The sequence below is a fragment of the Vanacampus margaritifer genome, chromosome 15, assembly GCF_051991255.1.
Source record: "Vanacampus margaritifer isolate UIUO_Vmar chromosome 15, RoL_Vmar_1.0, whole genome shotgun sequence".
Classification (NCBI taxonomy): domain Eukaryota; kingdom Metazoa; phylum Chordata; class Actinopteri; order Syngnathiformes; family Syngnathidae; genus Vanacampus; species Vanacampus margaritifer.
This window is the reverse complement of record NC_135446.1, coordinates 21,573,797-21,585,388: the sequence shown is the minus strand read 5'-3', so window position 1 is coordinate 21,585,388 and position 11,592 is coordinate 21,573,797. Positions and strand designations below refer to the sequence as shown.

General features: G+C 43.6%; 1 protein-coding gene and 1 long non-coding RNA gene across 2 annotated transcripts; one reads left to right on the top strand and one right to left on the bottom strand.

Annotated features, from left to right (window-relative positions):
• Positions 1-451: 451 nt before the first annotated feature.
• psip1b (PC4 and SFRS1 interacting protein 1b) lies at positions 452-11,537 on the bottom strand. Its single transcript, XM_077545041.1, has 12 exons — positions 11,102-11,537; positions 10,638-10,735; positions 9,129-9,193; positions 8,894-9,029; positions 7,305-7,877; positions 6,452-6,751; positions 4,166-6,214; positions 3,989-4,098; positions 3,186-3,900; positions 2,662-2,763; positions 857-1,082; positions 452-791 (listed from the first exon to the last, which is right to left on the bottom strand). The coding sequence occupies exons 2-12, from the start codon at positions 10,713-10,715 to the stop codon at positions 784-786; spliced, it is 4,362 nt and encodes a 1,453-aa protein (XP_077401167.1). The 5' UTR covers positions 10,716-10,735; positions 11,102-11,537; the 3' UTR covers positions 452-783.
• On the top strand, positions 2,169-10,619 carry LOC144035401 (uncharacterized). The gene is made up of 3 exons (XR_013288434.1): positions 2,169-2,474; positions 2,580-2,783; positions 8,917-10,619. It is a non-coding gene; the product is annotated as an uncharacterized LOC144035401 (long non-coding RNA).
• Positions 11,538-11,592: the final 55 nt, after the last annotated feature.

The window sequence follows — 11,592 nt, the reverse complement described above, 5'->3', positions numbered from 1 at the left end:
CAATGTGTGAATAGGTGGATCTGTACGCGGGGGGTCACCCAAGACTAAATCAGGTGGCCAGCCAGGTCAGCAACCTTCTTGGAACTGAAAGCTACTTCTTGGGTACTGAAAATGGCTACCAGTTTGCCTTAAACTTCTAGTAAATTTGCTTAAATTACCCTAAATTATACATTAATAACATCCATCCATTACGGTTTACATTTTCATATGATCACTTTTACAGGGGTGTGTGTGTGTGTGTGTGTGTGTGTGTGCTTAACTTAAGGGCACACAATGGATGGATGTAACTGGCCAATATTATTTAAAAAAAGAATAAGGGGGTCACTAACCTTCACCAGCCCCACATACAGAAGCGTCACATGATGTAGTTACATAACAGTTTTGACGTGCTTGTGATTTCAGATGTCATTTCACTTGGCGGCCTTGCATCTGATCAATGAGAAACAGAGCGTGAGTGGCTACAGCTGGTTTATTGAAAGATGGCATGAGAGGCTTTATTCATTCAAAGTTCCTGCACAACCACAGCATACTGGAAAGACTAGAATTGAAAACATCTAAACCTTGTGTTAAAATAAACAAATGCTATCAGAAACTACTGACTGACATCAGTGTAGACGATCAAGAGGACCTTCCTGATGAGACCAGATGGCTGTTAACGTGAATATATACAAATGTCCGATCAAGACTAAAATCTTGTTTCAGTTCAAGTTTCCATGGGAATTGTGTGGACGTGGATCAGTCACCTCCAACTCACACATTTGACGTCTTCACGCTAGAAGCGAGTCAGTCCCCTGCAAACGAGACCAGAGATGATTATTTGCTGGAATGGCACAAGGCTGGATCGTGACCGGCAAACCTGAAGGCGTGGCGTTTTTGTGGACCTCCTCTTCCTCGCCTCCCGCCGCCCTTTCGTTCTTCTGGCAACGCTCCGCCTCCTCACGTTCCTTCTCTTCAAGCAGCGTGCGCAGGAAGACGGCGCTCACAACCTCTTCACCCTCGCCGAGGAGGAAGGCGTTCTTGAAGCGGTTGTACATCATGGCCGCCTTGTCCATGATGTCCTGGTTGGCGCGGTACAAGCGCATCTGCGGGAAACCGGATTAGCGTTTGATCAGATTAGAAAGACAATCATGGACAAGTCCGTTCAAGGTCGAGGCTATAAGACAACCAACAAGCAATTTGATGTTCCCATGACTACAGTTGCACATATTCATTAGAGATGTTAACTCATTCACTGCCATTGACGGCTATAGATGTCAAAAATTCACTTTATTTCTATAAGTTTAACATTTTTTCCCCACTTTTGTTAACAAAAGAATGAAAACCTAGGGAAAAAATGTTGTATTGTACATTTAGAACATATATAAAGTTTGTGATTAATCGTGAGTTAACTAGAGAAGACTAATTATGAATAAAAAATGTAATCGCCGGACGCCCCTAATTTTTAATAATCTTTTTTTTAAGAAAAGGGTTATTTAAAAAAACAAACATTTTTTTAAAGAAAAGATTAAAAAAATATATATTTTTTTATAGAAAAGATTGAAAATTAAAAAAAATTGTAATTCAAATTATTTTTTAAAGAAAAGATGATTAAAAAAATAATTCAAATAATTAAAAATAATAATTCAAATAAATAAATACAAAAATAAAAAACACAATAATTACATTTTTTTAAAGAAAAGATTAAAAATATATTTTTTTTATAGAAAAGATTGAAAATTAAAAAAAATTGTAATTCAAATTATTTTTTAAAGAAAAGATGATTAAAAAAATAATTCAAATAATTAAAAATAATAATTGAAATAAATAAATACAAAAATAAAAAACACAATAATTAAATTTTTTTAAAGAAAAGATTAAAAATATTTTTTTTTATAGAAAAGATTGAAAATTAAAAAAAATTGTAATTCAAATTATTTTTTAAAGAAAAGATGATTAAAAAAAATAATTCAAATAATTAAAAATAATAATTCAAATAAATAAATACAAAAATAAAAAACACAATAATTACATTTTTTTAAAGAAAAGATTATTTAAAAAAAATACAAAATAATTAAAATATTTTGTTAAATAGAAAAGATTATTATTTTTAAATAATTACATTTTTGTTTTTATAGAAAAGATTATTCAAAAATTAGGGGCGTCAGGCAATTACAATTTGTAATTGTAAATAATTGCATGATTTTACTAGTTAACTCACGATTAATCACAAATTTTATATCTGTTCTAAATGAACAATAAAAAAAATCTAGTTTTTCATACTTTTGTTAACAAAAGTGGAAAACAATTTTAAACTAATCAAAATAGTTTAAATGAATTTTGACGTCTATAACCGTCAATGGCAGTGAATGAGTTAATATCCACAGGACTGTAGTCAACCTCTCAGGGCGCAGGAGGAAAATTGATCACAAATTGAAGAGATGGATGATGCGAAGAGCCCAGAACAACCTTCAAAGACATTAACATGGAACTCCAAGGTCAGATCGCACCATCCATCTTTACTATGGCAAAAACACACAACTTGAAATTCATAGTATTTTTATTGTTACTTGTGATGATGAGGTATTGCAATACTTTTGTAGTTGTGCTCTCCCAAGCAAGCAACCTTTGTGGCAACGCAGCAGCAGCAGCAGCAGCAGCAGCAGCAGGTGCGAGTCAACTTACCTTCCTGAGAGTGGAGACGAGCTCGCTGTGCCTCTGGACATGCTGCGATGTCACGTAGATGCTGCTCAGCTGATCCAATGCTGCCAGACACTTGGCGATATCCTGACGCGACAAACCAAAATGTAAGCAATTTGTGCGCTGGGGTTGAACACATTAGCAGTAGTCGGTTAGTTAGAATTGACATTTTACTTTTACTTTTTTAAATTCACTGAGTTTTAATTCGATTTTAGAGCTGGTTTGAAAATGCTTCATTGTTTTTTTCCTTTTTATTAAGTTTAGCGGCGCACCGAAAATCTGTACATTTCGCATATTTGCCCAAGGTAAAATAATTGAACTTCCTTGCACGTTGCCTCGCGGCAGCCAATCGGCTTCGATTACGGACTACCTCACACACAGGAAGTTTGTTTACAGCTGTTGAACTGTACCAAATGACCAATGTAGCATTAGCCCACGCTATTTAGCCCACGCTATTTAGCCCACGCTATTTAGCATAACTACTTGTTTAGTGAAGTACGACCTCCTACCGGGTTGTCGCTCTTGAGTGAGATGCGGATGTCGCCGTGAATTCTGTGCAGGGTTGAATCTGTCGGCGTCAAGTTGGCGTTCTTCTTCTTCTGCTGCTGCAGGTGGCAGTTATTCTCCAAGTCTGCCGCTTTGGAGACGCAACTCCACTGGTCTTCCTCGGCGACCGCGGTTGCTTTACGGCTCCTCCCGCCACTTTGCTGCCTTGCCAGATTTGCCGGCGTAGCGTCCTCCTTCAGCGGTTCGTTTTTGGCCCTCTTGTCTTCAGCTGCAGTTTTTCCCGCCTTCCCAGCGTCCTTTTCATCTCTGTGTTTAGTTGCAGCTTTCTCGTCGTCCGTCAACACTCGTTCTGGCTTCCTCTCCTCGGAGCTTCGGTCCGCCGTCGTGGTAGCCGACTTCCTCTCCTCGTCCTCCAGTGGCAGCGTAGCTCCGCCCATCATTGTCTTCACTTGAACCTTGGTGGTTGCTTTCACAATTTTTCCAATCAACTTTCTTGCATCTTTTTTCTGGAGCTCGTCCGGATGCGGCTCCGACGTTTCTTTGACTTTTCCATCGTTTTGGTTGGCCGTTGCATTTTTGTCCGGTTTTGCCATGATAGGTGGACTTGCTGCTGCCGCCGCCGCCGCCGCGTGGATGCTTTTCTTAATTCTACTGTTGGATTCTTTGAGCATCTTGGGGCCCCTGGTCCGCTTGGTCCTGGCTCTGATGGCTGCCTTTCTGTAGAGACAAGAGGTGGACAGGTCAAGGTCAACGCATGTTTGCGGGGGTGTCTTTGAGAGCCCCTCGACGTCTTGGTGGGTCTCACGTGATGCTCTTGGACCCCGCCTCCCTCCGCTTGCCGCCCCTGGTGGCCTTCAGCAGCCCTCGCAGCGACTTCAGGACGCTCTCCCTTTTGGCCGCCAGCCGCCGCCGCCGCTACGGAGAGACGGCGTTATCGGTTCAAAACAAGCACGAAGAGCAAAGCGAGAAGAAGAAGCCTCACCTCATCTTCCATGTCGCTTTCTCCTTTGGCCCGGACTCCATCTCTGGCCTGCATGGACATCCTCCCTCCCTCCCTTGTGTCCTCTTTCCTTGACCTCCTCTTTTTCTCCACTGCCACCTCAACCTTCCTCCTCTGTGTCTCCTTTTTCTGGCTCTCTCTTCTGGCTCTCTTCTTGCGGCCATCGCCGTCTTCTTGAGCGTCCGCTTTCATCGTCTCCATCTTTTGCTCCTTCGGCGTCCATCCTTTTCTTGCGGACTTTGTCTTTCCTTCCTCGCGTGCCACCGGCTTAGTCTTCTCATTTTCCCCTTCTCTTCTCTTCTCTCCTCGGCTCGGCGTTGACACCTCTATCGTGACTTTTGTTTTTCCTTCCTTGCCTTCTGCCTGCTTGGTCTCCTCTTTTTTGGGCTTCCTCTTCTCTCCTGTGCTTGGTGTTGACTCCTCCATGGTCGCTTTCGTCTTTCCTTCTTCGCCTCCTGCCTGTTTGGCCTCCCCCTTTTCTCCTTCTATCGTGGTCACCTTTGTCTTTCCTTCCTCTCCTGATGCTTGCTTGGTCTCCTCTCTTTCTTTTCTCTTTGTCTTCCCTTCTTGGCTGTGTGTTGACCCTTCTGCCATCACCTCACTCTTTCCTTCCACACTTTCTGCCTGCTTGCTCTTCTCCTTTTCCACTTCTTTTGCCTTCCTCTTCTCTCCTCGGCTAGGTGGTGACATTTCTATTGTGACCTTCGTCTTTCCTCCTGCCTGCTTGGTCTCCCTATTGTCTCCTTCTATTGTCTTCGTTTTATCTCCTCTGCTCGGTGTTGGCTCCTGCGTCGTCACCTTTGTTTTTCCTTCCTCCCCTGCTGCCTGCTTGGTCTCCTCTCTTTCTTTTTTCTTCGTCTTCGCTTCTTGGCTGCGTGTTGACCCTTCTGCCGTCACCTCACTCTTTCGTCCCACACTTTCTGCCTGCTTGGTCTCCCCCTTTTCTATTTCATTTGCCTTCCTCTTCTCTCCTCGGCTAGGTGGTGACATTTCTACCATGAGCTTCATCTTTCCTTCCTTACCACCTGCCCGCTTGGTCTCCTCTTTTTCACTGTCATTTGTTTTTGACTTCTCTCCTCGACTAGGCATTGACTCCTCTTTCGTGACCTTCACCTTTTCCTCCTCTCCAGCCGCCTCCTTGGTCTCCTCCCTTTCTTTTGTCTTTCCTTCTCGGCTAAGTGTTGACTCTTCTGTCGTCCCATCAGTCTTTCCTTCAACACTGCCTGCGTGCTTGGTCTCCCGCTTTTCTCCTTCTGTTGTCGTCTTATCTCCTTGGCTCGGCGTTGGTTCCTGGCTCGTCAACTTAGTCTTTCCTTCCTTGCCTCCTGCCTGCTTGGTCTCTTTTCCTCCTTTTATCTTCTCTCCTCGGCTTGGTGTAGACTCCTCCGTTGTTGTCTTTCCTTCCTTACCAGCAGCCTGCTTGGTCTCCTCCCTTCCTTCCTTCCTCGTCATCCCTCCTCGGCTAGGTGTTGATTCCTCTGCAGTCACTTCAGTCTTTCCTTCAACTCTCTTCTGCTTGGCCTCTTTTTCCTCTTCTTTCTTCTTTCCTCCTCGGCAAGGCACTGACTCCATCGTCAACTCCGTCTTCCCCTTCTCACCTCCTTCCTGCTTTGTATCTTCCTTTCTCTTCCTCTTCCCTCCTCGGCTAAATGCTGACTCCTGCGTTGTCGCCTCCGTCATTCCTTTGGCGGCTCCTTGCTGCTTTATCTTCTCATTTTCCTCTTCTATCCTCTTTCTCTTCCCTCCTCTGGTAGATGTTGACTCCTCCGTTGTTATCTCTGTCTTTCCTTTCTGGCTTCTTTCCTGCCCCGTTTCCCCCTTTTCACCTTTTTCCTTCCGTTTCCCTCCTCTGCCAGGTGTTGACTCCTCCATCATCGCCACCACCTCCTGCTCCTTGTTTGCACTGCCCTCGCTAAGACTGGACGTTTGTGTCGGAGCAGGTTGAGCCTGATCAACTGTTTTCGGAGCACTGCGGAGTTCCGGCGGTCTGTTCGTGGTAGCGGGACACGGGACATCGTGTGTCTTTTCAGGCTGCTCAATTGCGACATGTCAAGACAAAAAGAGACTTTAAGAAAATCAAAAAAATCATTATCAGTATTGCATATAACAGATAGAACTTTTTTCCCTTTACTTAAGTACAGGAGTTAAATCAGTAATTGTATTGTTATCTGTACGCACACTTGAGCCCAAAATGTGAGTACTTTTGCCACCTGTGGTTGCAATTAGAAATCTGTAAGTAGCCAAGGACACAAAGTTCAAAGTCTGTACCTCGCTCTTCTTTGGTAAGATGTTTTTCCTTGGCCGCCCTGGTCTCCTCTTCACCACAGGCGTTGACGCGGACGTCTGCGTGGAGGCGCCGTCTTCTGGCGTGCAAGCTTTCTGTGCCGTTCCGAGGTCATCTGTTGGGATTGCCGCAGAAGGTGTCGACAAATCGCCCGGCTTGCTGGCGGTTGCCAACTTGTTGCTAACGGGACCATCTGGGGTCTTTGTGTTGATGCATTTGACCACGCACGGCTTCAGTCGCAGCGTGCTTGCCGTCACCTGCACGCTGCTCGTCGCTTCTTTAGCCTAGCAGTGAAAACGGTTGAAGAGACACATTCAACATGAACGCAATTAGGAATATAGTGAACCCCTACTGATTCACAAAAGGCAAATGATTGTTTTATTTTCTCCAATGAAATTTGGAGGCAGTCATCTCCACCTAATTTCGGGTTGCCCCGGCACAAAAACCTCTGACATCATGTAACATGTCATCTTCACAGTGTTGCAGTAAGGTGGGTGCCATTTTCAACTGCAATTGTTTAGAACAGGGGTAGGCAACCCCGGTCCGCGAAAGCCGCAGTCCTGCGTGTTTTAGATGTCTCCATTCTCCAACACAGGTGAGGATCATCAAGACATCTAAAACACGCAGGACTGCAGCTCTCGAGGACCGGGGTTTCCTACACCTGGTTTAGAATAACGACATGGTCAACGGTCATGTCAAATGTTATTTTTAGTATATTCCTAAAAGTTTTCACTATTTATGCTATTCATGTCAGGTTCCGGTCTCACACCTCCACCAATAGTAAGGGTTCACTCACTGTAGATTTTTTATTTTTTTTATATTTATGTACATGCCAACCTGTGGGATGTGGCTCTTCTTTTTTGCCGAGGCGTTCCTCGGCCGCCCTCGTCCCCTCGGCACCAGCGGCGCTGATCTTTGCGTCTGTGGCGCAATGCCACATTCGGGCGTGGAGGTTTCCTGCAGGGTCTGGATTTCCATTGGACTTTCCTCCGTTTGTATTTGATCCGATAACCTGGATGAGGATCTTCTGGGAGTTTTTGTCTCACTGTCCAATGCTGGCTGGCTGGAGTTGCAGGCCGCCAACTCGTTCGCACCACTAACGGGACCGTGCGGGCTCTTAGCCGGGACGCATTTGACCACACACTGCTTCAGGCACAATGTGCTGCTAGCAGTGCTAGCTGCCACAGACGCACCTTTAGCCTCCGCAGATGCTTTCTCAGGAATGACATTTTCATCGGCGTTCGGCTTTACGTTTCTTGATTTTGCAGGCAAAGGTGGGGTGGCGGTTAAGCTTTTGGCTGCAAAGCTTGTTTTTTTAGAGGCGGAAGTTTCTATTGTGGGTGCACCTTTGTTTGCAGAGGTCGTTTTTGAAGCGGCAGCTGGTTTTGCAGGTGTACTTTTGGCTGCAGTCTGAGGGGACAAACACAAGCGTGAAATCAGTTACTGTGACTTTAATGTACCGAAGAAGAAATAAGATTATGGAGCAACCGTTGCACACGCCCATTTCCTGGTTGTGAGGCAGAGGTGGCGCACTCCAGCCATCTCCAAAGTCATAAAAACACAGTATATATGATAAACATAATAGTGTTTTACAGCCAGGCTGAACTATATTCAGAATTTAATTTGTACTAGTGGATGATTTTTTAATGATTGTAGTTTGTATTCATATAATTTCTCATTTCTAGTCCCTGATCGTAAAATGGCTGCAGGAGGGCGGCCGATAATGGTATACGTCACCGCCGCGAGAATAGATACCTTAAAATAAGACTGGTATTGGCATTGATACCTGGTATCGATAGTCACCCATCATAGTCAGGATAATACCACCTATGCCTTATTTTAAGCCAGGAAAAAACACTGAAAGCAGCACGTCTCTTAAAAAAAGTTGGGTTGATTTCCATTTGTGCAGTTCTAGCACCCTCTGGTGGCTAGTTTTTTAGTACAGTTTAATTTTCACAAGGCATGTTTTGTCCCTTCTATGTTTAAAATTTACACTAATGGTAAGGTGAAAGGGAACGTAATATGCTTGTGAACCGAGTCAATATGTGGAGGAATTCAGTGCGTGCATTAGCAAGTAATGGCCTCAATATTAAGTGTTATTAGAGATTGTAGGTTGTTTATAGCCATTGCTGTCATGTTCAAAAGCACTGGATGAGCAATATTGTGACCTTTTTTTTTTATATATATATCGCCAACCTCCCCACAATATCGTGATAATATTGTATCGAGATGCTTGGATATCGTTACATCCTTAATAATCAGTGAGGGAAATTGAAATTAGAGAAGGCTAATTTCTTTGTATGCGAGCAGGTTTATACATAGGCCTCATAATAATAATAATAATCTCCCACTCTGTAACTAGTGTGAAGAAATGATCATATCATAGGTGCAGCAATAAGAGGCCAATATTAGTAAGAGACACTGACTGTGGATTTCTTCCCGATTCCAGGTGTGTTCTGAATCTCCCACATGCCCTCGGAGAAGCCTTTGAGGCGTACGCCGCTGCCATACCTCAACTTGTTACCAGAGAACGGGACGATGTTTTCTGGTGTGAGGTGACCTCTTAAAAAAAAAAGGCTGAGTCAGTCAAATTATTCGACAGAAACCCAATTGCAGTTGGTGTGGCACACTGGAAGCGATGCCACAAGGCGACATACGTACATCTGATGGGTCCCGAAAAAGAAGACAGCGACTCGCTTCTTGTGCACCTCATCGGGTTTACAGACCTGTCAAGAATGACAAGAACACAAGTGAACAGATGTGGGTACAAAAAATAAAACACTCATCAAACAACTTTTTTTTTTTTTCCTGTCTGAAGGTTTTCCTAAAAATTGTGACGTGTTGCAGCACATTGCTAAACTGCTGACAGTACTGTTTAATCCGGACACATGTTGGATTTTACACATCATTGAAGTGCATCTATTCACGCAGATTGCCAGAACCTCCCCAGTAAAACCTCCTCAACTTGCCTGAACTTTATTCCATTAGTGCCTTATGATGTCCAAAGAAAGAATCCGAAGTTTGAACCTCCTCGCTCAAACGGTTTTCAAGTTTCGGCCCTTTTGGGATCTGGGAACTGCACACTACGGCGGACTTTGTGGGGTGGGGTCTTAGTGGCTCCAATTTTTGATGAAAGGTGACTGACTGTTTATGGGGTAAAAAGCTCATTCTGATCATCGTGTACCCAACATGGCCAACCAGAGACCTGAAGTAGGGGGTTTGAAACGGTCATTTTGTCTCATAGCCATATTTGGAGCCCTCCTGTGCGCACATCAAAGGCCTAAGTGGCTTTACTCTAAATACATTAGTAGAGTTCACAAATATGATGATAAATCAGTTGAAATCCCCAAAACACATGTGACTTTTTCTTCAAATGAAATGCGTACCGACGATTCACCCACATGAGCTCAACGTATGCTCTGACGTGTCATGTTACCGGAACGATCACTTTGTGTGTGTGATTTTTTTATATATATAAGAAGTCCTAATGTGTATGATTTTTTTTCTTAGTGAACATTACTTATTTGGTGAGTGTAAATGATTTTTTTGGGGTGTGTTTTACAGAGTATTTTTCTATGGGTAAGTTGTTGTTTTTTTATGACAGGAGAGGTTTTCTTGGTGTGTGTGTGCGTGCGAGAGAGTTTTTTTTTTGGTGAGATTGAGTTGCTTCTGCCAGTGTGTGTGTACAACTTTGGACCCCTATCTGCGCAATGTTAAGTGTGTGTCTGTTTCTATAGCTGTGCCAAATTTGTAAGCTGCGTCCTCGAGAACCCCTTCGCAGTCCGAGTCCTACTAAGGCTCCTCCTCGTGTAACCTTCATAGATCGCATGAATTTGGAACACAAATGGACTTTCAATCACATCTGAAGCCAGAGGGCAGCCATCTTAGATTGCCACTTTTACTGACAACTTCTGTGTTTTTTGTGATGTGTTTTTCCAACAAATGCACATGAACAGGACTCAGTCGTGATTACGAGTTTCCTCTGGTAAGGTCCATCTTTCCTTATAGCACGTGACGAAGGCAGGGCAAGTCCGCGATTTGAACACGGGCATGCGGGCAAGGTGCGACAGAAGTGACGTCATCAAATCGGGCTTTGAAGACGCAGCTTTCGAATTCCGACACAGCTTACGTGATTTAGTATGTGTCTGCGTGTGCGTGCGTGCGTGTTACCCTGGCAGGCCAGTGCGGGAAGCCCTTCATTTTGGCAAACACAAGGTCCCCAGTTTTAAACTGCTGCTTGCCCGGCATCGTGCTGCGTCAAAACGGCCCTGTATAATTCAAATATAGAAATTTGCGAGGAAAAAAGGGTCACGTTTTTTGTTTATTACTCACATACATCATATAACCACAAATATTGTCGTGCCACACGCAAGTGTAGCTGTTCCGGTATCAAATGGCCTATGCGCCACTGAACCAAGTGAACAAACAGTGCTTAGAAGTGATTAGTGGTGATTAAACAGTAGCAGGATTGGCGAATGCATTATTAGCAGCCAGCAAGCTAGGACATTGTTTACAAGCATGCTAGCAAGGAGGCTAAATGGGACAGAGTTGTCTCTCTGGGAGGATTTAAGAGTCAACTCGGCGTCCCGTTTAGCCGTCGGGGGCGTGATAAAACAGACGAAGGCTTAACTTACCAAGCAACTCGGTTTACTTTGCGTATTATTAACTTATTATATTATCACCGCGTAACGAGAACGCTTCCGCGCCACCGGAAGATCACTGGTTACTATGCTACGTGTCACGTGACAGGGGGCAGAACTTACCCTTGTCACGTGGTACGCACAGTTGTAACCTCATTTCCTGTTTTACCTTCCCGCGTAAAGGGGTCAAAGTTGAATGTGTAAATATTAAAATGTATTTTCGTTCTAATTTCATTTTTTAGCCATTAATTTAATAATTTTATTTTTATTTTTTTTGCTCAAGCTGGTCTAAAAAAACGCATGTCAAGTTTTTAAAGAGCATTGTTTGACTTTAATATAATCAAAACATGTTCCCATAGTTTTGCCAACGTTGTGGAGTGAGTGACAAAAAGTGCAACTTAGCTAATAATCACTGATTAAAATATATCTCACTTGTATGTGTGTTTTTCTGTTAGAATGAGACTTTTCGAATGCCAAAAGCTAGT